Source organism: Chrysochloris asiatica, unplaced genomic scaffold (assembly GCF_000296735.1).
Source record: "Chrysochloris asiatica unplaced genomic scaffold, ChrAsi1.0 scaffold00479, whole genome shotgun sequence".
Taxonomy (NCBI): domain Eukaryota; kingdom Metazoa; phylum Chordata; class Mammalia; order Afrosoricida; family Chrysochloridae; genus Chrysochloris; species Chrysochloris asiatica.
Genome location: NW_006408997.1, coordinates 669634 through 697123, shown reverse-complemented (window position 1 = coordinate 697123; position 27490 = coordinate 669634). Strand labels below are relative to the sequence as shown.

Below are 27490 nucleotides of genomic sequence, written 5' to 3'. Positions count from 1 at the left end.
GTGGAGTCGGTTCTCATTCATAGCGACCCTGTACAGGGTTTCCGAGGCTGTAAATCTTTACAGGAACAGAAAGCCTCATCTTCCTCCCACGGAACAGCTGGTAGTTTTGAACTGCTGACCCTGAGGTTCACAGCCCAATTCATAACCACTACTCCTTTAGACTCTCTCTAGCCACCTACTTTTCTCTCACTCAGGGTGCTAAGATTGCCAGGGAATGTCTAAAAGTTTGTCCTTTCAGAGGACATATAAAATTGAGGAAGATGCCTTAGAGACAACACTACATCCTCTGACCCCAATAAGCTGCCCATCCAGCATTACCCTATAACAACCCAAATCTACAGGATGCAGTCCAGAAGAGGTGGATTCCATGACCAGCCTACACACTGTGGGGAACAGAGCTCGGAATTATGGCTTCAACTGCAGTGGGAGTCCACACCAAGACCACCCCTGCCCTGCTTAGAAAGAGTGGGTAGCTCTTCCCAGCCAGGGTTCCAGCACCATGACAAAATTGGAGTGGTGTGAGGGGCTCCCCTCACAGGCCACAGCTAGTGTGGCTGCTGTGGGTTAGTGCACTGGACTGCATAGTTGGTTTGAACCACAAGGTCAGAGGTCAAGTTCCTTGGAAAGTCTATATAAAGTCACTATGAGTCAGAACGGAGGGCACTTAACACCAAGCCATAATTGATCTTGAGGATAAAGGAATGGGTGTGTATGGAAGATCCAGGCCATGTGGTTTCTGTCCGAATAGTAGAGTTTTCATTAGTCGGTTACCTTTTTCCCCAAAGGATATGAGGAAATTGGCATTCCATAGGGGCACACAGACAGTGAGGAAGGGCGACTGACCTAAGATGCAGTGTTCAGAGAGGTGGCCAGGGCCTGCTGGGGTGTTGGGGTGGGGGTGCTTTGACCTCTGAATGCCACATTCCCCACAGGCCACTAAAGGATTAGGATGGGAGAGTGTGATGGGGAGGCTACCTTCCCTGAGTTACGCCTGGTTAACCAGTAGCCTTTTAGGGTGGATAATAGGGGAGCTGTGTCCCAATGACCATGATGACATCCAAGCTACAGTCCTTTAACACCCCTCCACTTCCCCCAAGCAGCCAGGGTATCTGTGCCCAAAGACAGGGCTCCCAAGGCAGTAGCCATCCTGGGAACAGGAAGTGGGGGGGTGGGGGGGAGAGCAGCGAGAGGGATGGTCAGTAACCCACCCTGAGTTGCCACACCTGGTAACAGGTGACAACTCTACTGGGGAAGGGTATGGGAAAGAAGGCTCCTTGGGGGTGTATGGGAGTGATGGATAAGCTGCTCCCCTGGAAGGTAGAAGAGCCCTACAAACCCTAGTCAGGGATGAGTGTCCAAAAGTGCAGTGAAAGGTATGAGTCTTTGTGTTGCAGCGACCCCAGGACAGCAAGGCCCTGACAATCTCCTGTCACTTGGGGGGAGGGAGGCAATTCAGAGAAGGGTCGCAGGTTAAAAAAGGGCATCTTCTAGGCCCCTCAATACCCCTACTCTCGGATGTCCCTGTGAAGCCCAATTGGCTTGCCTTACTAGGTGGGGCTAGTCTCAGGGCAGCGCCAATTCGACTACTAGACAGAGAACCCTTTAAAAGTGTATCCCTAGACAAACCCGTCTTCAACACGCAGTGGGAAGTGGGCTGTTCCCAGTGGAGGTTTTGAGGACCTCCCCACCCCTTTCGGAAACAACAATAAGAGGACAGGGAAGGAGGGAATCAAGTGTGAAAAATCCCCTAATTTTGCAATGTCAACTGCTGGGCTCCAGATGGCTAAAAGGCAGCTGTGCTGCCCCCGTGCGCCTGCCAGCGATATTGTAACCCTTATAGCAAGCGGGCGCGTCAGGTTGATCTCCTGGTTCTCAAACTCTGAGGACTTAACGATGGGTTGGGAGGGAACGTTTGCATTTGGGTTCTGAGGCTATTTTATGTACAAAGGAAATTGCCTTTCATTCCTAAAGCCTAACTCTATCTATACCTCCACTTTCCAGAAGTATATTAACTTCTTTTCATTTGATCATCACATCCTGCCACTTGTTAAGTGTCATTGAGTTAGTTCGGACTCATAGTGACCCTGCCTACGGTTTCTGGGTTCAAAACACTAGTTTTGTAGTCCTGTGCTTATCCTACAGCAACCTCAGCAGGACTCCATCCTGCCACTAGCCGTGGTTTTTTCATTACTTGTTTTCAATATTAAGTCAGAGCTCATACATTAAAGTATCTATGAAGTAGAGGAAGCAGGTGCCCTGGTTGCACAGTGGTTAAGCGCTGGACTGTTAAGTGAAAAGTTGGCGGTTCTCCAGGGGACAGTGACCAGCACAGAGCAAAAGTGCTAAGACTGCTTTCTTCAACTGGAAAATGCTCAAGGCTGGGTGCTGCCTCTAGCAAATACTTAGGCCCTCTAACATGCAGATTCAAAAGGAGTCCTGGTGGCACAGCGGATTAAGCTAACCAAAATGCTGGCTTTTTGAACCCACTAGTCTTCCTTAGAAAGATTAGGTGGTTTGCTTCCATGAAGATTTACAGCCACAAAAGCCCTATGAAACAACTCTACCTTGTCCTATAGGGTCACTGCAAGACCAAATGAACTGGACAGCAGTGGGTTACTGGTTACGTTCAGATTCTATCTAGGGCCAAGGGGAACAAGTAGTGCAAAAAAGGGAAGCATCAAGTAAAGAGCACCTATCATGTACCAATGCTGGACTGTGCCTGGGACCCCTTGTGAAACTAGGAGGACACTAAGGGAATCAATGCACTAAGTCCCTTGGTAAAAGAAGCAGATCCTGCATCCAGCCTTGGTTCTCTGCACCAAAATTTGCTGAATCATTGAAGCAACCTAACATTAGTAACTCAGGCACTGCAGGATAATATTTTGGACAGCAAGGTTGGCAGTTCAAGCCTACCAGCCACTCCCCAGAAACCTAAACAGGGTTGCTATGAGTCAGAACCAACTCAACAACAGGCCTGGCTCAGAAATACTGAAATTCACTTACATTCAGCTGTGGGTATGTTTGGACTCAAATGGAAAACTGAGCAAAATCCCTAGAGCCAACTAGAAAGATTTTACTCATTAGGCTTACTAAACTGGGAGGCCAGTAGTTCAAATCCACCAGTTGTTCCATGGGACAAAGATGAGGCTTTCTGCTGTAGTAAAGATTTACAGCCTTGGAAATCCTATGTGAGTTGACAGTACAAAACCACCAAAAAGCAATCTGCTCCCATAAAGATTGTTGTGTGCTGTGGAATCTGTTCCAACTCATAATAGCCCTATGTGACGGGGTAGAACTGCCCCCATAGGGTTGCCTAGATTGCCATCTTTACAAGAGTAGTGGATTGCCAGGTCTTTTCTCCCACTGAGTGGCTGGTGGGTTCAAGCCATCAGCCTTTTGGTTATTCAGTTAGCAGCCAAATACTTAAGCATTGCACCACTAGGACTCTGTCCATAAAGATGACAGCTTTAGAAGTCCTATGGGGCAGGTTCTACTCTGTTATATAGAATCACTATGAGTTGAAATCAACTCATCAGCACAAAACAAGAGAATTCTAGATAGAAAGAGCTTGCTAGCAGATTCGGAATTCCCTCTCAGTCATGCTGACAGTGTACCAGGTTGATCTAACAGCTTCTCTGGGGAAGCTGTTGCTCCTCCAAGAGTCAGCCTCTTATCAGGCATAGCTCATTATGTCCGAAGCATGAGAGACAAAGTTTGGCCATCTTGGCCTCCAAGGAGCACCTGGCTGCACTTCTTCCAAAACAGATCTCTTGGTTCTTTTGGCAGCCCATGGCACTTTCAATATTCTCCTCCATAACACCTTAACTCAAAAGCAACAATTCTTCTACAGTCTTCCTTATTCACTGTCCAGCTTTCGCATGCATATGAGGTTATTGAAAATACCATGGCTTGGGTCAGGTGCACCTTAGTCCAGAATTGTGGCTGTGGCTGCGTGCCTTCGAGTCGGTTCCAACCCATAGCGACCCTGTACAGGGTTTCCGAGGGTGTAAATCCTTACGGGAGTAGAAAGCCTCATCTTTCTCCCGTGGAACAGCTGGTAGTTTCGAACCGCTGACCTTAAGGTTCGCAGCCCGATTCGTAACCACTACGCTACCAGAGCTCCTTTAGTCCAGAATTAGAGCCCTTAAATTTGTCCCTATTTTTTCATTAATGATGTTTATAATATTGGGATTCACATTGAGGTCTTTAATCCATGCTGAGTTGGTCTTTGTATATGGCGTGAGGTAAAGGTCTTGTTTTAATCTTTTGCATATCGATTTCTTAGCATTATCTTTTGAAGAACATAAATTTTTAATTTTAATGGGTTAACTTAGCAGTTTTGGTGTCCTGATGTAGCTGTGGGTTAATGCACTGGATTGCAAAGGCTTTGAACTGCAAGGTCGGTGGTTCAAATTCACCCAGCTACTCCTTAGAAACCCTATACAGGGTCACTATGGGTTGGAACTGACTTAACAACAATTTATCAATTTGTTATTGTATAGATCATGCTTTTGGTGTCATGTCTAAGAAATTTGTGCCTAACTCCATGTCAAATAGGTCTCCTCTTAAATTTTCCTCTTGAAGTTTTTTAGTTTTAGGTCTTACATTTAAGCCTGGAGTCCTTTTTTGAAATTCCACTGTTCAAACATCATTTGCTGAAAAGATCCTGCATTTTTTTAATGTCAAAGCAGAGTTTTGAGGAGTGGGAAATTATGACTAGTTCATCACATCCAGACCCACAGAGAAGAGAGGTGGAAGCTGGGATGAGAGTTGGGGTGGGAGAGCTATGGTCCAGACAGCAAGGACACATGCCTCCTGACATAGACCCTGAGCTCCTGGGGGCTAACTGGGTCTCTCACTTTTCTGCCTCCCCAACTTGAGATGACATGTAGCCTACATTTCCTCTCATCCCCCAGGGTCTCCATGCCACTGCTGAGGTCTATTCCCATGAAGCAAAATATTTTAAGCCTCCTTGCCTTGGCACTAACTGGCTCCTCTGCCTGGGACCCTTTCCCCCCCCCATTATCATTGGTTTGTTCTTGGGTCCTCCATCCCTTGGATCCCCTCTCCTGGCCCTGATCACAGTGTTGAAACAGCACTGTCTGTCTTTTCCATTGTTGGTGACTAGTCTCTTCCATTGTTAATGCCTGAAGCATATCCTGGAATCCTGGTGTGGCGTTGTAGGATAAAACACTGGACCTAAAGATTTGTTTGAATAGCAAGGTCAGCGGTTCAAACTCACCAGCTGCTCCTTGAGAACCCTATACAGCGTAGCTGAGTCAGAATAGACTCGACAGCATTTATCAACAACAAAGCTTATCCTGTCCCCAGAAGAGGGGGCTGACAGAGCAATGTATGAGGTGTCTGAACAGACCTTGAGGAACTGTTTTTGTCTGGGCAAGGGTACTGGCGGGATAGAGGCCTATGTGTAGAGTGTGTTTCAGCATTGTGAGAGGGGTAGGGTGAGGGCAGGAGGCCTGGAGGACCAGGGCTCCCCGCACCAGGTTGCGGGTGCATTAGCTGCTGTTCCTTCCTCCTACTGGGAAGGAGGTGCCAGGCGGCCTGTTCCCCAGTACAGGGACAGGGCCCAAACAGGCACTACTGAACGAGTACTGGGTAGACGATCTTTTGTGGCCTCTCACAACTTGAAAATGTTTGCTCTTTTAGAATGCTTTGTCACTGGAATATGATACACAAAGGGGGGAAAGCACATTGGCTGAAATTCCTTTCAAACGATGTGGGGCTACATCAAGCTACTCTCCGACCTCTGGCAGGCATTTCATCATGTCTTCCTGAGGAACCCCAGCGATTATTCCAAAGCCACAGTGAAACAGAGGGCTCCTGGTGCTCCACCACCACAATGTCTACCCGCCGACCCCTCGGTTCCCTGGGCCTAGTCCAACCTCAACTCGCGTTAGCAATTCCACAGCCTCAGAAACGTGGGATGAGGGCTTTCCTACGTCACACTGGGGTGGGATGGTTATGCTCCGCCGGGCTCCGGCCTTTACATTCCCTCTCCAATGCACAGGATGCCCCTGCGCTCCTGGACAAAGCTGCGGATTCGTGCGCGCGGTGATGGCAAGAGGCGCACAGGGGCGGGCCCGGGTGGGCCGGAGGCGGGACCCGGCGCGGACTGCGGAGACGCGGCGTCGGCGGCGGCAGCAGCGGCGGCGCGCTGGGCTGCGCAGAGCGTTCTCGGAGCGGGTGGAGCGGACTGGGGTGGGGGAATGTGGGGGCGGGACCGGGCCCAGAACCAACCCAGGGCCTGGAGCCCGGCCGGATCCTAGAGCAGAACAGCTATGGTGCGGTGCGGGGCTGGGGCTCGCACCGTTGCGTGCGACCGCGGCTCAAAGTAACTAGCCTCGCGAGGCCAGGACCACAGCACAGGCGGAGAAGGCATCTGCACCCTTGCTCCCTTGGGCGACTGCACCGAGCTCTCCGGCTGCGGGCCTGAAGCCCGCCTCGCGGCCAGCCGCCGCCCACCGCCTGGCCCGCCGGCAATGGTGACACATGCGGCGGCGACGAGCCGGCGGCAGGACCATGGTTGAGCGCGCCAGCAAGTTCGTGCTGGTGGTGGCGGGCTCAGCGTGCTTCATGCTCATCTTGTACCAGTATGTGGGCCCAGGGCTGAGCCTGGGCGCACCGGGTGGACGCGCACCACCCAACGACCTGGACCTCTTCCCCACGCCCGACCCACATTACGAGAAGAAATACTACTTCCCGGTGCGCGAGCTCGAGCGCTCGCTGCGTTTCGACATGAAGGGCGACGACGTGATTGTCTTCCTGCACATTCAGAAGACAGGCGGCACCACCTTCGGCCGTCACCTCGTGCAGAACGTGCGCCTAGAGGTGCCCTGTGACTGCCGGCCCGGCCAGAAGAAGTGCACCTGCTACCGGCCCAACCGTCGTGAGACCTGGCTCTTCTCCCGCTTCTCCACCGGCTGGAGCTGTGGGCTGCACGCGGACTGGACCGAGCTCACCAACTGCGTGCCTGGCGTGCTAGACCGACGAGACCCCGCAGCACTGCATACGCCCAGGTGAGCTGTGTCACCACGCTGGCTCCATCCTGCTACCCAGGCCCCATTCTTCGTCCCCACGCTCCTCTCCTACTACTTTCTTGCCCCCCTATTATCTGGGTCTCTCTGATCTCTGGACCTGCCTGCCTGATCCATCAGGTCACCTCTGCCCGCCACCCTCACCATCAACCTTGTATCTCATCCACCCAGACAAGGCAGTGGCTTCCTTTCCTCTGACATTATTCCCTCTTACTTCGGCCAAGTGTGAAGTTTGGCTAATCTCATTTGAGATTCCAGACTGACCCGAAGCAGCCTGTAGAGGGTCTTTGGCTGTCGGCAAGCACAAGGGGTTTCTGGGTGTCGATTCCACCTGAATTGTTCTCTTTCCCCCTTTACACTAAAAGAAGTTAGTGCTCTTCCATACAAGCGGGAGGCTCTCACTAACAACAACAACTTGTCAGACTGCCTCCAGAAGTCTGGGGAATGGTAGGCTCTCTCTGGTGTGTGCAGGTAGAACAAAGGCCTCAGCGATCTGGGGATGAGGCATTGTTGCCAGTTCTCTCAAGTTGGGCTACAAGCTTCTGCAGGCATAACTGCAAGGGAACAAAAACCAGCCAGTGCCCGGCTGTCTCCCCAGGACCTCACCATCCAGGTTGAGGAGCATTAAACTGGTCTATCTAGCCAAATGCCTTCCATAAGGGCCCTTGTGCCCCTCTCTGTGGGAGCTTATGGACACAGGGTTGGCCTGTTGGGCCCCAGAGTGTGGAGGGGTGCTGGGGTAGCTCTTGTGTGGCATGCTTAGCAGCTAGGGCCATGCTGGGTGTCCGGTAGTTAAAAGTTTGTCTTCCTCCCCTCAATCTCCTCTCTATTTCTGTTTGTGTTCCCTCATCCAGTAGATTGCTCTCACTCAGGCCTTCTCCCTAAGTGTCTGGGCTGAGAAAGGCCCAGACTTGGGGTCTCCATTGCCTGCTTGCCTTTTCTGCATCTTACAATGTGTGCCTTAGGATTGTGTGTACAGGCTAGGGAAGTGCAGCAAGTTGGGCTGTGTCCATGTCGTGTGTGTATATTGGTGCTCTTTTGGGTCAAGGAGGTGCAAGTTTCTGGTGTATGAGAGATGCGAGGATCTGGCGTCTGGCTGGCTGGCAAGGAGCTAAGCACAGTCTCTGTCCTGTAAACTCACTGTTCAGCCGTTTATGTTGTTTTATCCTTCAGTGTTCTCTCAGAATGTGAGGAAATTGGGGTCCTAGTACTGGATCTTCTCATAGGTCCACATCTCTTAGGCATCCCTCTGCTGGGCTGTTGACACATGTGGGGTCTAAAGGGTTCAGGACACCAGCTAAGTAGTGATGTTGCAATCCCTTGAGTGCATGTCCCAAACTTGGGACTTCTGGTATGACTTTTTGGGCCTTGTGAGGCTGTTTTTTTTTTGTTTTTGTTTTTTTACCAGTATTGTCTGTTCTGCACAAGTGCCTATTCTTAGCTCAGGACAGCCTTAACCAGAGCACAAGGTCTTTCTTGCTAAGTCCAGCCACTTGTTATGCAGGTGGTCAGGAGGCCCCGGACCCCTGGGGAAACTTTACCCTACAACAGAGTTGATCTTGGTACAGTTTGTGGGGAAATATCTTCCATTGGCCCCACTTCTTGTAGTTGATATGCTGTGTTGGTGAAGGCCCATGGCCTCCTTTCTCAGAGTTTTGTCCATAGAGAACAGATGCTTAGCATGTCACAGCCAGGACTTGGAGGACCAGGTAGTATAGACAGGGTCCAGGTACTGCATGAGGGAGGGAGATACTGGGCACAGTCAGTGCATACCCACTAATGTGATGGGCTGCCAGTCTTCGACCTGAATGCTGCGAAGAGCAGCTGCAGATAAGGCCATGGAAGAAGAGTCCTCCTTCCATCAACCACTCTGGGATTTGGACTCTTCCCTTCTTGCACACAACTTGCTCTATTTTCTGCCACACTCCTTATTTCCCCTCTCCTCCTCTCCTTTCATTTCCTCAAGAAGCCAAGGTAATCTTGGCCATGTATGTTATAAGCCAGTCTGCACAGGGTATGCCTGCTGAGTTGTGCTTCCAAGGTGGAGACCAGCTGGTTCCACACAGAAAAGACAAGATTTTCCTATCTACCTAGGACCATAGGGCATCCTGTCCTCTGATTTCAGGACTCGAAGCTGGTACACCTCCCGTTGGGGTTGTACTGACATCCCTTCAACTAAGGTTGCGTCATTCCCTCTCCACTGAGCTGGTGGACTGAGGTGAGCCCTGAACAGGGGCCCATACTTCCTCCTTTCTGTCCCCAGTGCCTCTGGAACCTTTCCTCTAAGCTTTCACACCCCTTTCCCCCAATCACTGCATCAGCTGTATTTGGAGCCTGAAAGAAGGTACTGGGTCTGGTCATACCGGCCCCCTTTACATCAGCCTGGGTGGCTCTCAGCTGGGGTACATGTTGAAGTGACAACTGGGGATGAACAAGTGTTTATACTTCCTGGAGTGTGACTGGAACTTGTAGATGCCATTGGTGCTCTCTACTCAGTGGAAAGGAACAGGTAAGTGATCAAGTTAGGCTAGACATCTGCTGTTGTTGCCATGTGTCTGCTGAGGTTGCTTCTCATGTGTCAGGATCACCAGGTAGGACAGGTCACCAGCTAGCCTTGGCTTTCAAGGTGAGATTGTACTACTTCTTGTTCCCTGGTATCACCCAGAGGCCCAAATGGTGTTCCTGGAGCTTATCTCCCCTCCCTGGAGGCAGCCATACAAAAGACAAGGTACCATGCAGGCTTACCTGGACCACCCTAGAATCCCCTGAAAATGTGTGGGTATCTTTTGAAGCTGCCAAGGGCATTTGGGGCAAAGTGCTGTTGCCAGGACCCTCTGGGCTGGGATCTTCCTGCTCTAGAGTTCCTCCTTTTGCCATTGCCGTACAAAGACTGTGTGGAGGTCCCTTTGCCAGAAGGGTCAGGGTAGGATGTGCCTCAGAGCCTCTTTGCTCATATTTCCCCATCCTGAAGTCTTCTCTACTCTCCAAAACCTACTGGTACTCCCACTGAGCCTCTCATCACTCACTCCTCTGCTCAACATGCCCTTTTCACTGCCCATTCATCTGCTGGTTCCACCTCATTCTCCAAGAAGTCCTCCTGGCAGCACCCCCTGTGGCCATAGGTGCCCTCGTCTAATCTTCCTTGGCTCCCACACTCCTGTTTGCTACTTACTTGATGCAGTAGCCTGGGTTTTGCCCTGGTACCCATATGCCATCACCAACAAGTACATTTTCCTCCTCACCCCAGGAGCTCTGCTGGCCCAGCTTGCCTTTTCCCACACATGTTGGCAGGGCCTTTGTGGTGTCAGGCTTTGAGGGGTCCAGCCTAAGTGAAGTGTCAGGCCCATGAGAGCTGCTACACAGCCTGGCTGTGCAAGACACAGAGTTGGGTTGGATAGTTTCTGTAATCACTGTTTCAGTGGCACTTAAAGATTCACTGCTTCTCTTCATAGTCACTTTCTTATTCGAAATCAAGAAATAAGGTCTGCCTTTGCATAAAACCATGATAGCTGTTCCCCAGCACACATGACTAACGTCGGAGAATCTGTGGGGTGTCACCATGTGCCAAGAGAGGCCTCATGCAGGACATAGCCTTGGGTGAAAATGAGAAAGGAATCTGAGGGCAAGCATTTAGGATTTGGTTACCATTAAAAACAAGAACACCTCTTTTTAAGCAAATATGTAAGGAAGCAAACTTTCAAACGGTTTGCTGACACAATTATCTTTAAGTGGTACTCTATCCTGTGAAATTATTTCTGCTCTGTAACTCGTTTTGTCCTGAAAACACTGTAGAATTTGTGAAGCCAGGGCTTCCATTCCCTCTAGGCACTTCACTGTAAAACTTGGGACCATCTGGAACAGGGGCAACCTCTGGGCCATGGTAGGCATGGAATGGCAGCCAACCTGAGGCACACAACTCTACACCTGAGTCTGTATGTTCAGCACAATCTCTGGGACCTAGGATCAGTGAAAACCTCTGTCAACATCTCCATGAAGACTGGAGAGTGGCCAGCAGCTAGCAGTTGTGCTGAGTCCAGAGTCTTCTAGTATCGGAAGGGCAGGGGTGGCTTTGCTATCTTCAAAGGGCCCTGAATTCTTTTCTTTCTCATTCTGTACCCATCTCCCTGGTTTTTTGGATGCAAGGGAAACATATAAAGGGGAAAGGAAAAGCCCCCATGTGTGGTTCCTACTCTGTAGTTGAAATCATCATATACACTGTGCCACAAATGTCACCCAGTGTCATTAAAAACATCATTTCAGTGGTAAAAATGATTCCCCTTCTGAATGTGCTGATACCTATTTCTCCTATGTTGGTGGGCATGCAGGTTTCCTAAATTTGCTCCTATACACAGTTCTGCGGTGGCCATCACTGCATTTAAGTATTTGTGTAGCTCTGTCCTCCTTTGAGTCCCTGGTGGCACAGATGGTTGCATTCAGCTACCATATGAAAAGGTCGGCATTTCACACCCACCCAGCAATGCTGCAGAAAAAAGACTTGGCGATACACTTTTAGAAGATCATAAGCATTGGAGTACATGCAGGCTTGTATTATCAAGTCCAGTTCTGCTTTAAAACACTTGGGGTTGCTAGGAGTTGGAATCAACTCACTGGCAACAGGTTTGGCTTTGGTTTGGTCATCTTTGGAAATTGCCAGGAGTGCAGTTCTGACTTCAGTGGTCTGAATATTTATGTTAATTTGTTTTTCAGAAATCCTTTACCTGTTATGTTCCCACCTATGATATGGGAATGATGTGGGAATGCCTTGTATCAGTGGCACCATTGGTGGCAGTGAATATTATTGCGTGTAATAAACAGTGAACATTCTTAAACCAGTAAAAAGTGCATATCTGGGGGTTTTGATCACAAAGTCGTGTCTAGCTAGTAAACCCTTTGTGTGGAGGGCATCATTTTAGAGGATTTGGAAAGGGTTGGGCCCAGTCACCCCAGATGCTTGTCCCATCTGAGTTCAGGTGTCTTGCACTTTATCCCAGCTACAGAGGGGTGCAGGTTGCAGAGTTCTATGTGGCCTATTTCAGAGTCTTCTTAGATGATTGGAGGAGAGTTTTGAGTGGCTGTAGCAGAGAATGATGTGTCACCAGGGTCCAGAGAAGGCAGGAAACAGGGGCAGCTGGTGAATGGTTTTTGCCCTCAGCACTCCCACAAATTGTTGTTAAGTGTCGTCGAGTCAGTTCTGACCCATAGAAACCCAGTATAGGGTTTCCAAGGAGCAGCTGGTGAGCTTGAATCGCCGACCTTGCAGTTCAAACAACTTTGCAGTCTGACGTAATAACCTACAGCACTACACCAGGACTCCATCCCACAAATTGTCCTCATCTTCCACATGAGATCAAAGACCACCCAGAACATGTGGATTACTTGCCCCTTATCTGAGGGAAACAGGTAGGATTTGAGGTCTGCTTGCCTTGAAGTTCATGTGCCTCTCAACCAGCTTTAGCTTCCACCCCTACCACCCTAGTTACATGTGGACTGTAGCTACTGAGTACCCTGAGACCCTAGGTAGACACAGACATGTTAGCATGCAGACATGTACCATTGAGTTTACTGGAAAACCTCTAGCAGCCTCACTGGAATAGTAATGAGAAAAGAACAGACCACACTTGGCTTTTGGCTCTGAAAGGCAGCAGCAGCAGCAAGGCTTGCTGATGGTTGGCACTGCTAGCAGCCCAGACAGCATTGCAGTATTTGTGTGTTCCCAGCACAGCGCAAATAGTGCCTACTGCCATGACCTCCACCATACTCATATGGGCCTGGAGCCCACAGACCCAGGTAGTTCCCCAAGTTGACACCTCCCAGCTCCACTGCATGGGGGCAGAGACCAGAATCACAGGAGCAGAGGCTCATGCGTGTGGAGGGCAGGGATCTAGTCGACCTCGTGTGTGGAGGCCTGGGATCTAGTCAACCAGACTGGCCAATGAGAGACGAGACAGGATGTACCCTGCCCTCCTCAAATTTCTGGAGTCACTCAAATTTCGAGTGGTCCTCCCAGACTTTGGCCTCATCTGTGCAGCTGGCACCAGGAGTAACGTGCTCCTGTTGCCACAGATTTCTGTTTCATTCATCCTCTTGCTGCTTCTAAGCTTCTCACCTCTATGGCAACTCATGGTATTGAGTTACCCTCAAAAGACATGGAGTATTTGTTCCCAGGTCAGACATGACTACACAGAGGTACCCAGTATGGGCCTGAAACGCAGGCTTGACCCTCACAAGACAGTTCTCTGGCACTGAAAGATAAGCACTGGACCACAAGGTTGGCTTTTCCAACTCACCAGCCACTCCTTGGAAACCCTATGCAGGGTCACTGTGAGTTGGAACTGACTCAGCAGCACTTAACAAGGCAGTTCTTGGGTTTATGAGTTGGTTTTGAAGAAGAGCAGGTGAGAAGAAGAAGAAAGAAGGAGAGCCAGCTAAAGGGGTTAGAGGTAAGTAGTGATATATACAAAACGTTGGAACACATATATATGAGACTTTGAAAGAGCATATTTGTACATGTGTCGACACAACTATGAATGTGGTAGAACATACAGCAGGCAAAATGATGAGTACTTGTAGATATTATCAAACATCTTAAGACAATGAGTTGCTGGGTCTGGGAGCTCAGGACCAAAGTCTCAGAAGACACCGTGGTCAACTGGCATAACATAGTCTACAAAGACAATTTTCTGCATCCTATTTGAATGAATAGCATCTGGAATCTTGAAAGCTCATGAGTGACAAACGAAGGTGCAGCTGTTGGTCCCTCTGTGTGCAGAAGAAACAAGAGTCATAAGAATTGAAGACATTTACAATCAATTAGTCCTGTGGGCTAATGGAACATGTGAACATCAGTCTCCATGACTGAGACCAAAAGAACTAGACAGTGCCTGGCTACCACTGTCCTGGATAGAGTAGGAGAAAATGTTGAACAAAACTCAAAATTATTTAATTACAAAAAAAAAAAAAAAAAAAAGAGACCAGGTTTACTGGCCAGAGACTGGAGGAACCTGAGACTATGACTGTCCTTCAGGTCTGGAAAGGAACTCACCCTCATGGCCCACTTTTCAGCCAAGCAGTAACTCCTTTTATAGGGTGAGGAAAACAACAAGTATGCCCACTATAGAATGGTCCATCATTCAAATTCAAATGGGCAACATTTTTCTAAGGACAAAATTGGGAAGGGATTGAAAGGTGAGGGGAATGCAAATAGGAACCACAGGGTTGAAGTGGAATAACTGTTGTTGCAGGGAGAGGATTATAATCATTGAGATGAAACAAAGTGTACGATTTGTTGAATGTCTGTAAACCTTCACTCAATTCACAATAAAAAATTAAACAACAAAAAAAAGGAGGCAGTGGCCCAGGCTGGCAGTGTTGGTTATTTCCAGTGGGTGTGGCTCAGGTTTTCTTTCTAGAGTGCTCCACAGATGGAAGGAGAATGCAATATGCAGATCAGACCCCTAGTAAGGGCTCACTCTTGCCTTCAGAGTTGGTTTCTACACCTGTCCCTCAGTGATCTATTATAACCAGCTGACTCTCATACTGTTCCCTCCTGCAGGGCCTCACCTGCAGGCACTCAAAGGACAAAGATCTTTCTTAGACTCTTGTTCTTGACTTTCTCAGAAACTCAGTTCTATTAAGGTTTTGCTGTCTAGTTGTTGTTGAGGTTTTTTTTTGCCAGAGTGGGTTTGTGGAACCTGTGTTATGCAGTAAAGAATCCTAGGCCCTGTCAGGGCCCAGGGGTGAGATAAGATTGCCCTCACCGGAATGACAGGTTTGAGCCATGGCAACAGTAGCCTGGGAGATGAGCAGGAGGTGGTGCAATACCTGAGGGACTGAGAAAGCCTTCCCAGCTCGACCCCAGGTTTGCAGGATGAACAGAAAAATACAGGAAGCAGCACCCTAGGAACCACAGCTTGGTTTCAGAAACATTACCTGAGATCTACAGTCAGTTGCATGAACAGTGAGAGAGGAGGTTGGGGACTAAGGGGACAGAGCTTAGAGAAGAGCTCTCTTGGTAGGACTGATGAGGTATCCGCTTCTATGGTACAGGCCCATGCTTTTTAGCTGTGGGGCTTATGACCTGATTAATCTCTCCCATTTTCTGTGCTGTCTTGTCCCAGAAAATGTGGCATTCTCACACCACATACAGGAGAGAATTAATTGTGCTAGTGCTTGATGATAGAGAACTGGGGCAAGGAGTGTTGTCCCTTGGCTGGAGGCCAGCACATCGCCTGCCCTTTGCAGTGGAAACAAACCAGCCAAGCCAGCACTGGGTGCTGGGAGCTTGTCCTGCAGTGCCATTTGCTCAGGGTCCCATTGAGGGCAGCTATCTGCTAAGATAGAGTTCTTGTGTGGTGCTGTGGGTTAATGCATTGGACTACAAAGTCGGTCTGAACTGCAAAGTCAGTGGTGCAGGCTCACCAGCCGCTTCTCAGAAACCCTATATAGGGTTGCTATGGGTCAGAACCAATTCAACGGCACTTAACAACAATAACATCTGCTTAGAGACCCTACCTATCACTCAACCCTGAGCCCTAGGTCTAGGCCTGGCTCCCCAAGGCTATCTGCAGTCATAAACCACTCCAGTCCCACAGGAATACTATGGAAAACCTGGGCCACTGTGAAGGTAGGCCTCTGAAGCTCCAGTAGAGGTGGGCAGACAAGAACAGCACTCTTGGAAACCCAGGCAGCCACTACAGCATCTCAGGCTCATCAGGTGTCCTAGGACAGAGGGGCCAGGAACATGGGCACCAAGCATAGTGTACTGGGTCTCATGTGTCCAGGTAAGCATCCCTCTGAACCTTAGGTGAGTCTCACAGTTGGTTCTACAGAGGACCTGTGACCCCTGGGCCCAATGTGCCACCGCTAGTCCCATTTGTGTCAGTGACTTACGGGAGCCATGCCCACTGGTGACCCCTTCTATCTTTGCTGTAAATGTCAGCCACAGCCCTGCGCAGAGTGTAGGTATCACTGCCCAGTACTGGCCCATCCCATCTGTGAGGCAGTGCCACCATGGGCTAGCCATGGTGGTCTTTAGTGGGAGATAACCTCCTGGTAGCCCATCATCTGGTTCACACATGTGACAGCCTTACCTCATGTTTGTTTACCTGGGAACATTAATTAAAAGGCCCAACAGGGGAGATAGCAGGGCAAATCAATAATTGTCTGGAAAGATGGTAACTGGAGGGATTAAAACTGGAGTTAATTGTTGACAAAAACTATCAGGTTGACAGAGACCAGCTGTGTGGGTGGCCCATCCCACTGGTCACGGGCAGGAGCTGCCCCATAACTTGGCAGCAGCTTCTGGAACTCATAAGGAAGGCCCAGTCTTTGGTCCTTCAAGGGTTCAGGCTTTCCCTGACACACAGGGTGATATTTGAGCACCTGAGCTGAGCCCACTGACCTAGGTTCTGGCACTGGCTCTGCCTTATACCTGGCTAAATCCCTACCTCTCTCAGCTTCATGTTCTTTACTTAGAAGACACAGGTGGTGGTGAGGCACTGTTCAATGTTTGGCACACTGTCTGTTCCCTTCTGGCAAATAAAATCAGAGTTAGACATGGAAGAATACAGCACCTGCAGCAAGCATGCCAGGAAGGAGACACCCAAAGCCGTCAGAGAAGGGAGAGCATGGTGCAATGGCCAGGGAGTCCACCAGTGCCTGTAAGCAGGGAGGTCAGGAGCCCAGACTTGGAGCCAGAGTTCTAGTTCTGCAGCTTCTATGCCTTGGCTTCCCCATATGTCAATTGAGCATCATAAGTACCTGCCCTTGAGGTAGGTACTTAGAAATGTATGTCTGGTACTGGGCTTTTCCACAAAATGCTACAATTTATTCTAAGTCTTATGTGATAGGGAAGAAAGGGTTCCTCCAGAATGCTCTGCAAGACTTATTTATTCCCCCTGTGCTGTGAGCTCTATGGAAAGTGCTGTAGTCTTGGCAGTCAAGGCCCTGATAATACCAGGAGCACCTGCCAAGGGCATTGGCCTTAGACGATCACCTCTCCCCTTTATGTCTGTGCATGTCTAGTCTAGTTGTGATTCTTGGGTCTTCAGAAGACCCCTTCCACCAGCTAAGCCTAGACTGTGACTACCTCCCACTGGAATATTGATGCTCTCCAGGTCATCTCCTAGGGCATCATGTAGCAGGTTATGTGCCATAACTTTGTGACTGTAGTCATGTAGGTAGCAAACACCCCTGTACCCACTGCCTAGCTTCAGAGCTGAACAAGTAGAACATCGTAGATATAAATGAAGCTTGGACCCATACTGCTGTTCCCTCACTCCCAACAGACACTGTGTTGACTTTTGTGTTCTTTCTATACCCACCACTTTTTACTGCAGACATGTATATCCCTAATGCAAAATGCAACACCATTTGGCTGTTAAAAACTTCTTAGAACCTGTGTCAGAATCCGTAATCTCCTGCCACTTATCACTGCTCACTCTGCCTTGCTTGTGAGGTTCTCTGTGTTGTCCATGATGTGCACATTTATTCTGCAGCTGTCTCTTTTTCTGTTATGCTCTGTGAACAGACAGAAGCATGTTCTAGGGATTGCTACCGAAAACCAGTGACACTGGGCTTTCATGAATGCGTTGAGTATGTTCCTAGGAGTGGTTACTGGTTGACCATAAGCTTTGCTGGCCCACGTCACTGTCCACCTAAGGAGCTGTAGAGCTTTTGTTACCACAGAACTTACCAGGCACAGGGGCAGGTGTGGGCAGACATGTACAGCTAGTGGTGGTGGGCGAGAGTGCAGGTTTCAGAGATCTACATCTAACACTGATTTGTCTGGGCATGGACCAGAACTTGAAATTTGCCCTAAGGTGCTGAGAAACTAAAGAAAGAGACTGGTAGCCTGTGATGGTTAATGTTGTTGTTAGGTTCCACCGAATTGGTACCGACTCATAGCCACCCTATCCACAAAAAACAAAACATTGCCCGGTCCTGCTCCTCACTATTTTGCCACGCTTGAGCCCATTGATTCTGCCACTTTGCCAATCCATCTCACTGGGGGTCTTCGTCTTTTTCTCTGACCCTCCACCTCGCTAACCATGATATCCTTCTCCAGCGACTGGCCCCTCCTGAAAATGTCTGAAGTATGAGAGCTGATGTTTGGCTATCCTGGCCTCCAAGGAGCAGGCTGGCAGCGCTTCTTCCAACAGATCTGTTTGTTCTTTTGGCACTTCATGGCACTTTCAATATTCTCCTCCAACACCATAACTCAAATACATCAATTCTTCTACGGTCTTCCTTATTCACTGCTTTTGCATACATATGAGGTTATTGAAAATACCATGGCTTGGGTCAGGCACACCTTAGTCCTCAAGCTGACATCTTTGCTCTTTAACACCTTAAAAAGGTCTTGTGCAGCAGATTTGCCTAATGCAGTACGTCATTTGATTTCTTGACTGCTGGTTCTGTGAGTGTTGATAGTTGATCCAAGAAGAATGAAGTCCTTGAAAACGTCAGTCCGTTGATAAGAATGTTGTTTATTTGTCCAGTGGTGAAGATTTTTGTTTTCTTTACATGGAGATGCAATCCATACTGAAGGCTGTGGTGTTTGATCTTCACAGCAAATACTTTAAGTCCTCTTCACTTTCAGTAAGCAAGGTTATATCATCTGCATATCACAGGATGTTAATGAGTTTTCCTCTAATCCTGATGCCACATTTTTCTTCAAATAAGTATGGTGAAAGAGTACAAACCTGTTACACACCTATCTTAATTTTAAACCATTCATTTTTCCCATGTTCTTTTCAAACTGCCTCTTGGTCTGTGTACAGATTCCTCATGAGCACAATGAAGTGTTCCAGAATATTCATACTTCACAATGTTGTCCATAGCTTATCATGATCCACATAATCGAAATCCTTTGCATAGTCAGTAAAGCACAGGTAAACATCTTTCTGGTATTTTCTGCTTTTAGCCAAGATCCATTGGATATCAGCAATGATATCCCTCATTCCATGGCCTCTTCTGAATCTGGCTTGAACCTTTGAAAGTTCTCTGTCAATGCATGCTTGGAGCTGATTCTGTATTACCTTTAGTAAGGATGTCAAAGATATTGTCCGATGATTTCTGCATTTTGTTGGGTCACCTCTCATTGGAATGGGCACAAATACAGATCTCTTCCAGTCAGTCAGCCAGATAGTTGTTTTCCAAATTTCTTGGCATAGATGAGTGAGTGCCTCCAGTGCCGCCTGACTTTCTTGAAAGATTTCAATTTTTATTCCATCAATTCCTGGTGCCTTGTTCTTTGCCAATTCCTTCAATGACCTTGGACTTCTTCTCTCAGCATCATTGGCTCTTGTTTATATGCTGCTTCTTGAAATGGTTGAACAACAACCATTTCTTTTTGGTACAGTGACTCTGTGTATTCCTTCTGTCTTCTTTTGATGCTTTCTGCATCATTCAATAATTTGCCCAGAGAATCATTCAGTAACAAAAGTCAAGGCTTGAATTTTTTCTTCGGTTCCCCCAGCTTGAGAAACGTTGAGTGTGTTCTTCCCTTTTGGTTTTCTGACTCCAGATCTTTGCACATTTTGTTGTAATATTTGACTTTATCCTCTTGAGCTTTGAAATTTTCTGTTCAGCTCTTAGATCTCCTCATTTCGTCCATTTGCTTTAGCATCTCTACACTAGAGAGCAAGTTTCAGTGTCTCTTCTGACATCCATTTTGATCTTTTCCTTCTTTTTTGTTTTCCTAATGACTTTTTGCTTTCTTCCTGTATGATGTTCTTGATGTCATCCCACAACTCTTCTGGTCTTTGGTCTTTAGTGATTAATGCATCAAATGATGGTAATACAATAGTTCTGATGTATCACATGATGGTAATATGGGAGGTTTATTATAGTGTGGCACTGTTGGATAAGCACTGAACTGTTAACCACAAGGTTGGCGGTTCAAACCCACCAGCCGCTCCTTGGAAACTCTCTGTAGGGTTGCTCTAAGTCAAAACCAACTCAATGACACTTAACAACAACATAACAACTTACTGAGGTGAAGTCCTGGGTGGCAGCAGGGCCAGACTCAAGTCTCCTTGCCCCCAGAGAGACTCGGGCTTTTATAGCTCTGGTGAACAAAAGTTCATGATGGCAGGCCCCCAGACCTCCAAAGCCATCCTCAGCAAGTATTGCATAATAGTAACTTAGCAAGCAGAGGTCAGCTAACAGCAAGCAAGAATGTTGTAGCCATACTTAACCTAGCAAAAGCCTGAACCCCTACAATCCTCTCCTGGAAGTCAGCTCTAACAATATGCTGTGCCTCTCTTTCTGAAAGATCCCTGAGGGCCCCTTGGGATGGTGCTATAATTGTAGGTGGAGATGGCAATAACTATTTGCAGGCCAAATCAGCAACATAGGCAAATATAACAAAATTGAGCTATCCCTAAGAAAATGCATAAACCTTCACCAGCTAGAGGGAAAGGAGGAAAACCAGGTGGTCACAGCCAATCAGCCATCAGGTATGTGTCCAGAACCTCTCTGTTCTTCATGTGGTCTAACAAAATAATGCTCTGGTAATAGTTGGGTATATAGGTACAACATTCAGCTTTCACTACAACACGTATCCCATCTTGAGTGGTTGTCAGATTGCTCAGAGCCATGTGGTTCTGGACAACTACCTTCCTTCTCTGGGTGGTTTCCAAAGTTACAGCCTCAAACTTTTCCTGCTATTGCTCAGAGCTTGTTTAGTAAAATTGGTCAGGTGGAAATTTATACCATGATTTCCACACTGTTACAGGAGGGAACAAGGAGCTCTGATAACATAGTGGTTACAAATCGGGCTGTGAACCACAAGGTCAGCAGTTTGAAACTACCAGCTGTTCTGTGGGAGAAAGATGAGGTGTTCTGCCCCCATAAACATTTACAGCCTCAGAAACCCTGTACAGGGTTGCTATGAGTCGGAACCGACTCCACGGCACATAGCCACCACCAAAGGGGGGAACAAAAATAGCTAAAAGGTCATCATACAAGTAAAAAACACTACACTTGGTCCACCTGGCTTTTACCATGGGATAATTCAGAGGTCTTGTTATAGACTCCCTAAGGACTTCTAGTGTGGCTGTGTAGGATCAGCAGTAGTGGTGGTGGTTATGTACCATGGAGTCAGTCCGACTCCTAACGACCCTATGCAGGATTTCCAAAGCTATAAATCTTTACGGAAGCTGGTAGTTTCAAACTGCTGACCTTGAGGCCAGCAGCCCTATTCACAACCTCTATGCACTGGACTGCAAGCCACAAGGTGTACAGTTCAAACCACCATCTGCTCCTCAGAAACCCTATATTGGGTCGCTGTGAGTCGGAACCAACTCAAGAACACTTAACAACAACAACAGTTCCTGCAATGTAGGAAGTAGTACCCAAGTTGCTGTCTCACTGTGGCAGTGAGGCCCATTGGGTGCTGCTTGGAGCTCTCTTGCTGTTGGGTGGGGTTATTTATATGGCAGTCAGTCAGTGACCGTCATCCATTGGCAGTAAGATTCAAGAGTCCAGCCCACTTTTCAGGGTGGGGAAGGGGGCTTGGAAAGAGTTTTATTTTGCTCAAAATGGTGAGAGACAAGTTTCCTCGACACATCCTGTACAGGCACCAATTAACCTAAACCATCCCAGAGGTACTAAACACCATCCTGTGGATGCATCCAGGAGGCACTGTGATCTCTAATCAAAATGTGATTTTTTTAATAGTTTGAGAGCAGGAAAGGTGCTATTGTGCCTCTCCACTCCTGTTATATCACTCTTAGTCACGGTATATCTCTCATGGCTACCCAGTTGATTCCACGAGAGTCTCCACATTCCAGGGCATACCTTCAGTTCTTCAGAAGGGGAACTGTTCACAGACCCAGCAATTGCTTTTGTAGTGGACTTCAGCAATGCTGTGAGCCCACTCTAAGAAAACATTGGAATCCCAAAGGGAAGAAAGCAGAGTGGGACATGACATACCTATGGCTGGAAAGACAGGGCCCCCAGAGAGATCACCTGAGGAATTGTGAGTAAACCTTTTGATTCTATCACTAGTGCTATTGTTGTTGTCCCAGTCCCAGTGAAATGACTATTGAGGCCATCCATATAGCTGGATGGTGGGTTCCCGCTTTAGGCTTATCAGTTCCTCCACCTCCCGAGGGACAAAGTAACCAATCTGCCCTTATGGGGTGACCTACATCAAGTACCAGGAGATGATTCCACTCAGACATTCAGAGGCTATTGCTGCTTCTGGAGCCTGTGATGTCACTAGTGTCATGGCTGGAGGGTCACTCAGGACTCCAGCTCTAGTATATGAGGCCAAAAGAGCCCTACTGGAGCTGAATTTATCAACTTCATGATCTCAAGCAGCACTTTTTTTTTTAGTGCTACCTTTACATTTTATTTATTATTTTTCTAAACTTTGAATTGTGAATTGAATGAAGGTTTACAGAGCAGATCATCCATTTTACATTTAACAAATCATATACTTCGCGTCATTACAATGATTGCAATCCCCTATATGTACCATCAATGAACAGTATTTACCTCTATTCACATCAACTCTTTGTTTTCCCAATATACATAAAACAAAAAATACATATATTCATTTGAATGTCCAAAGGGAACATTTTGCAAGCCAGCCTCCTGCCATGGGCCTACAGTCCACAGCTGCTCTATCTCTCCATGGCATCATCTCTGCCACCACCGTCTCTGCTGTCACCGCTTTTCTAGATAGTATCTCACACTCCACTCATGCTCTTCCCTCTTGATGGTTCTGGGATTGTCTGTTCCTGAAATGAAAAACTACTCCCCACTTTAAGTTACATGTCTTCTACAATTATAGTTGTGGCAATTGTGACTAATCCTGATAACAGTTCCTCACAATTGAATCATAAAATCCTATCACTATCACCCCCCATCCTCTTTCAGCAGGTCTATCTAGAGAAAAGGAAAACTATTCAGTGGGGATTCTACCATACCCCCACATTCTGAAACTAAGCACACTCATGAAAGCTTGTGAATCCAACCACTTCGTGCCTTGATAGTCCCCCATTTTTTGTAGCTAATGTCTAGGTTGCAGGTCCCTATCAATCAAGTACACTGAGGAAACAAGCTTGATCCTTGATATGAAGAATCCTTCATTTCAGTTGAAATTTTGAGCACCTGCATCCATAAGCAAAGGTTCAGTTTATCAAATTGTACCAATTTACACTTGCTCACAATATCAACTTATCTTCATCTGGTCGAGTTCTGCTCAGCTAGCCATCCAAGTTAGATCAACATGGGTACTATTTTAAGCAGCGCTTTTGTCTACCCCATCAGGGAAGCTTTGCCTGATAATTTACCTGTCAGTCGGTCACTGGCTGTGTTCCTTATGTTCAGAATTCTGGGGTAGATGCCTTAGGTGTTGGTGTAAGCACACTGGGCAGTTTTGTACAGCAGTTACCAAACCACTGTACTTCACTGCTATGTCTGCCTCTCTGGCTATTTTCCAGCCAACACAGGCTCTATGGTGTCTGCTTTACTGGTAAATTCAGTGGGTGATTTTCCCTTCTGGATATATCGTTCTAACTTGTGTATAGGGTTTGCTCCTTTCAGGGAAAGAAGTAAATAGGCTGTTATATGAAAAACAGGTCAGTGTGTGAGGTTTGGGGACAATCCCAGATGTCTTGCCACAGGGATCTCCCCTACTGAACTTTGACCATTTCTATCCACTGTTCTTTTACCATTGGCCAACTGTCATGTAAAAGAGTTAAGGACTTGTAGGTAATGACCATCCATGTGGCCCTTAACTTGACTCATTGGCTGCTTTGCCCTGAGCCAATTCCAAGCCAGAAGGTAACAGTGGAGGCAACCAGTACCATCCATGTACCAAGTATTCACTGGCAACAGGCACTCCCCTGGCTTAGCAGAGAGGGGAGAGGGTGGCTTTGGTGGCACACTAGCCTCTGCTGGGTAGGTCATCCTGACAGGTAGCCCTTCCTGTATTGTGCCCAACATTTCATACTTTTGCTTTCTTGAAAACTTTCTTTCTCCCAAGAGATGCTCATTTTTTTTTTTTTACCAATTGTACCAAGTGTGGTATAAATACCCTCCAACACCCCCAAAGACTTATGAAGACCTGTATTTCTTTTGGTGTCCTAGGAGTGGGATTAGCTTGTATCTTACTTACCAAGTATGGCTTCAGGCAACACATGGGTTTTACCTAACCAGATAACTACTAGGAATTTTACCAACTTTTGGGGGGTTCATAGCTCCTCCTCTCCTCTGTAGGTAGGTGATTAGAGCATCTATAAGAGAGAATCATCTTCAGCAGTCAACATGATGTCAACAGTGAATTGACACCGTCTCTAGCAACCATACCATGGAAAAAGGTAGGACTGTGTGATATCTCTCCATCACTACCCATCCCAAGTGAAGGTGAATCGGTCCTGAGCAGATGGGGTACCAAAAACCAAACCAAACTCACTGCCATCAAGTCATTTCCAATTCATAGTGACCTATACACAATTTTTAAGATTACAGGATCAGATAGCCTCATCTTTCTCACATAGAGCAGCTGGTAGTTTTGAATTGTTAACCTTGTGGTTAGCACTCCAATGGCTATCCCACAATGATACCTAGGCTCTTGGGCAGACAGGACTAGAGGGATGCCAAACATTCATTTGCCAGACTTAGGACAATATGTGCCCAAGTCTCAGGGTTTTTAGTAGAGACACTCTGTTTGGGACTCCTTTCACTACTTTTACTTGCAGTTGAAATTTCCCCACAGAGAATCCAGTCCTAGAATGTATTCTGCCAAGAGGATGGCCTTGAAACTGTTCAGGGTTTCCAGAGATAAGAGTGAATTCTGATAAACCAGAGCTAATATTCGAGGTTTGTTTGTCCTTGACCAATACTGTGACTTCTACATGGTATCTCCAGTCTCACTGTTGGGTTCTGACATGCTGTGACTTCACCCCTAGCCTCTAGTCTCCAGGATCCACGTGGAGGCAAGGAGTACTTCCTCATGGAGAGAAGGGAAAAGTAGGACCCAAAGGAAAGTGTTGTTGTTCTAGCTCCAAGTTCTTTCAAGTTTGACCTAAACTGCAAATAGTCTTTCTTCCTGTTGTTCTAGCAACCTGCTAACTTCTCAGGTTACTATCAAAGGGTTCTCAAGGGTCTTAAGGACCATTGGCCATCCAACAGGATTTTTGCACCCTTCCTCTTGTTTTTTTAACTTTTCCCAGGGCTCACACACCCATGTCTCTGCCCCCTCAGCTTCACTTCGGTCGGCTGCTCCTAACTTCTAGCTGCATGTTGTCAATGCTGTAGTGTGAGGCCACCTATGAGATCCTCGCTTTCATTTCTGCAGCAAAGAATCCACTGTAAAAAAGTTAAGCTCCTTTTTATTGACCTTGACCACAGGCACTGACATGGTGCTACTCCATGAGCAAGAAAAGAAGGTGAAGAGAAGGGAAAGCAAAGGGACTGGGCAGGTGGCTTCCTCACATGCCTCTCCGTTCCTCCTACATATGTATACATGGCTTACACAGAAACACCCAATCTAGTAGCCTTCTCCTGGCACTCACTCTCCCAACCCTCTCCTTGCTCTTGCTGCCCTCACAGCCTGAGCAAGAGGGTGGGGCAGGGACAACATGCCTGAGCTTACAGGGGAGAGGGGTTGGTGACAACAGTGGCAGCTGGGCTCCCTCACTCATGTTCTGAGCTCTAGCTCATCACTCTGCTAATTCTTCCCAAACGCTGCTTGTTCCATCTCCACTGCTGCAAGCCCAGCTACACACCTTATTTGTGGAGGTGGCTATTTAGAAAGTCAAGGCCTCCCACACAACATGGCCACTATTCCAGCCATGACCCCTAGACCCTTAGCCTCTTTTCCGCACTTAGGAAGGCACACACTTCCTACATCCGTGTTGTGTGCTTTGGCATCTTGTGGGTGTCCCTATCGACACAAACCTAGTAGATAACTTTCAGGCCAAACCTCCCCACATGGAGGTCATTGACCCCCAGTTTTACCCCAGGTGGATGGGTCACACCACGTCTCATTAAGGTCACTGACTCCCAGGTTTATCCCTAGCTGATGCCTGTCCTTATCACCCATGTTTTTGGTGTACTGACTGGCTTGCCAATTGTGCGGGTGTGGACTAACAACTTGAAATTTGACCCAAAGGTACTGAGTGACTGAAGACAAAAATTCGCAAATCCATGATAGTAGCATAGTTTTATTAAGGGGTCCCTTACTGACACAAAGCCCTGGGCAGCAGTAGCAAGATCAGACCTGAGTCTGTGAAACCTCCAGAAGGAGTCAGGGGCATTTATAACTTGGGCAAACAAAGGTAGAATGGTGCCAGAGCCCTGGACCTCCAAGGCTACCCCAGCAAGTGTTATGTAACAGTGATTTAGCAAACAGAAGTAAGCTAGCAGCCAGTAAGGGTAGCCATATTCAGCCTCGCAAAAGCCTGTTCCTCTACTTATTCCCTCTAGTGAGGTATTAATTTGAAATCAAAAGTGTTGGTGAGCATGTTGTGGAGAACCCCAGGTAAGTTGACCTTCTTGTCCAGTTGTGGTCTGGAAGAAGGTGTAGGTAAGCAGGCAGGAGCCATGTACCTGGCCAGACCTTTTCCACTCACTCATGCAATTACTCTTTCTCCTCTTTAGAGTCCCCACTATGCAGGTGAGGTATAAACAGATCTGGAGGATTTAGAAATGACCTGTCATCTCATGTCACAATGGCAGAGCCAGATCTAACTTGCAAAGTACCCTCTACCCCAACACAGCCCTCCAAAGGTGACAAGGACTCAAGAGGAGATGCCAGAGGTCAGCTGGGTTACAGAGGTGAGCCACCACTCTACCTGCTCTGGGAACTAGAGACTAAGGTTTGGGCATGCTCTCCCACCTGTGGCATCACCCCCATTCCCACCATCCTTGAGTCTCTTGCGTTCATGGCCACCCAGCTGGTAATAGCACAATACTCAGGTCTGAGGCTCTGCTTCCCCAACAGGATCAGAGAAGGTGGCAAAACAGAGCAGATGGCTACTTGAGGACTGTGAGGGTTCCTGAGGTCACCTATAGAAAGATGCCCCATTGAGTGAAGTAATAAGCCCATTGGCCTGCAGGCCAAGGGCCCTGAACTAGCACTGGGTTGCCTTGGCTGGAAAACAAAGAAAGGCCTCTTCCCTTAAGTCTCCCTGCCACACCTCCTTCCTGCCCATCCCCAAAGGGCTTTGCTCCAGGGGCACTCAGCTTCCAGAGAGGGGTTCTACTCCCTACATTGGTTGTTGTTGTTAGGTGCCATTGAGTCAGTACCGACCCATAGTGACCTTATGCACAGCAGAATGAAATACTGCCTGATCTTGGGCCAACCTCATTACTGCTGCCACACTTGAGCCCATCGATGCTGCCACTTGGCCAATCCATCTCGTTGGAGGTCTTCCTCTTTTTCTCTGACCCTCCACCTTACCAAACATGATATCCTT

At 47.7% G+C, this 27490-nt stretch overlaps 1 protein-coding gene across 1 annotated transcript in view; it reads left to right on the top strand.

Moving 5' to 3' along the window:
• Window positions 1-6456: 6456 nt before the first annotated feature.
• HS6ST1 (heparan sulfate 6-O-sulfotransferase 1) overlaps window positions 6457-27490 on the top strand; it is a 98890-nt gene continuing 77856 nt past the window's right edge. Inside the window, exon 1 of the mRNA XM_006877320.1 lies at window positions 6457-7037. Coding sequence (XP_006877382.1) covers window positions 6511-7037 — 527 coding nt within the window. The 5' untranslated portion in view covers window positions 6457-6510. The remainder of the gene's footprint in view (window positions 7038-27490) is intronic.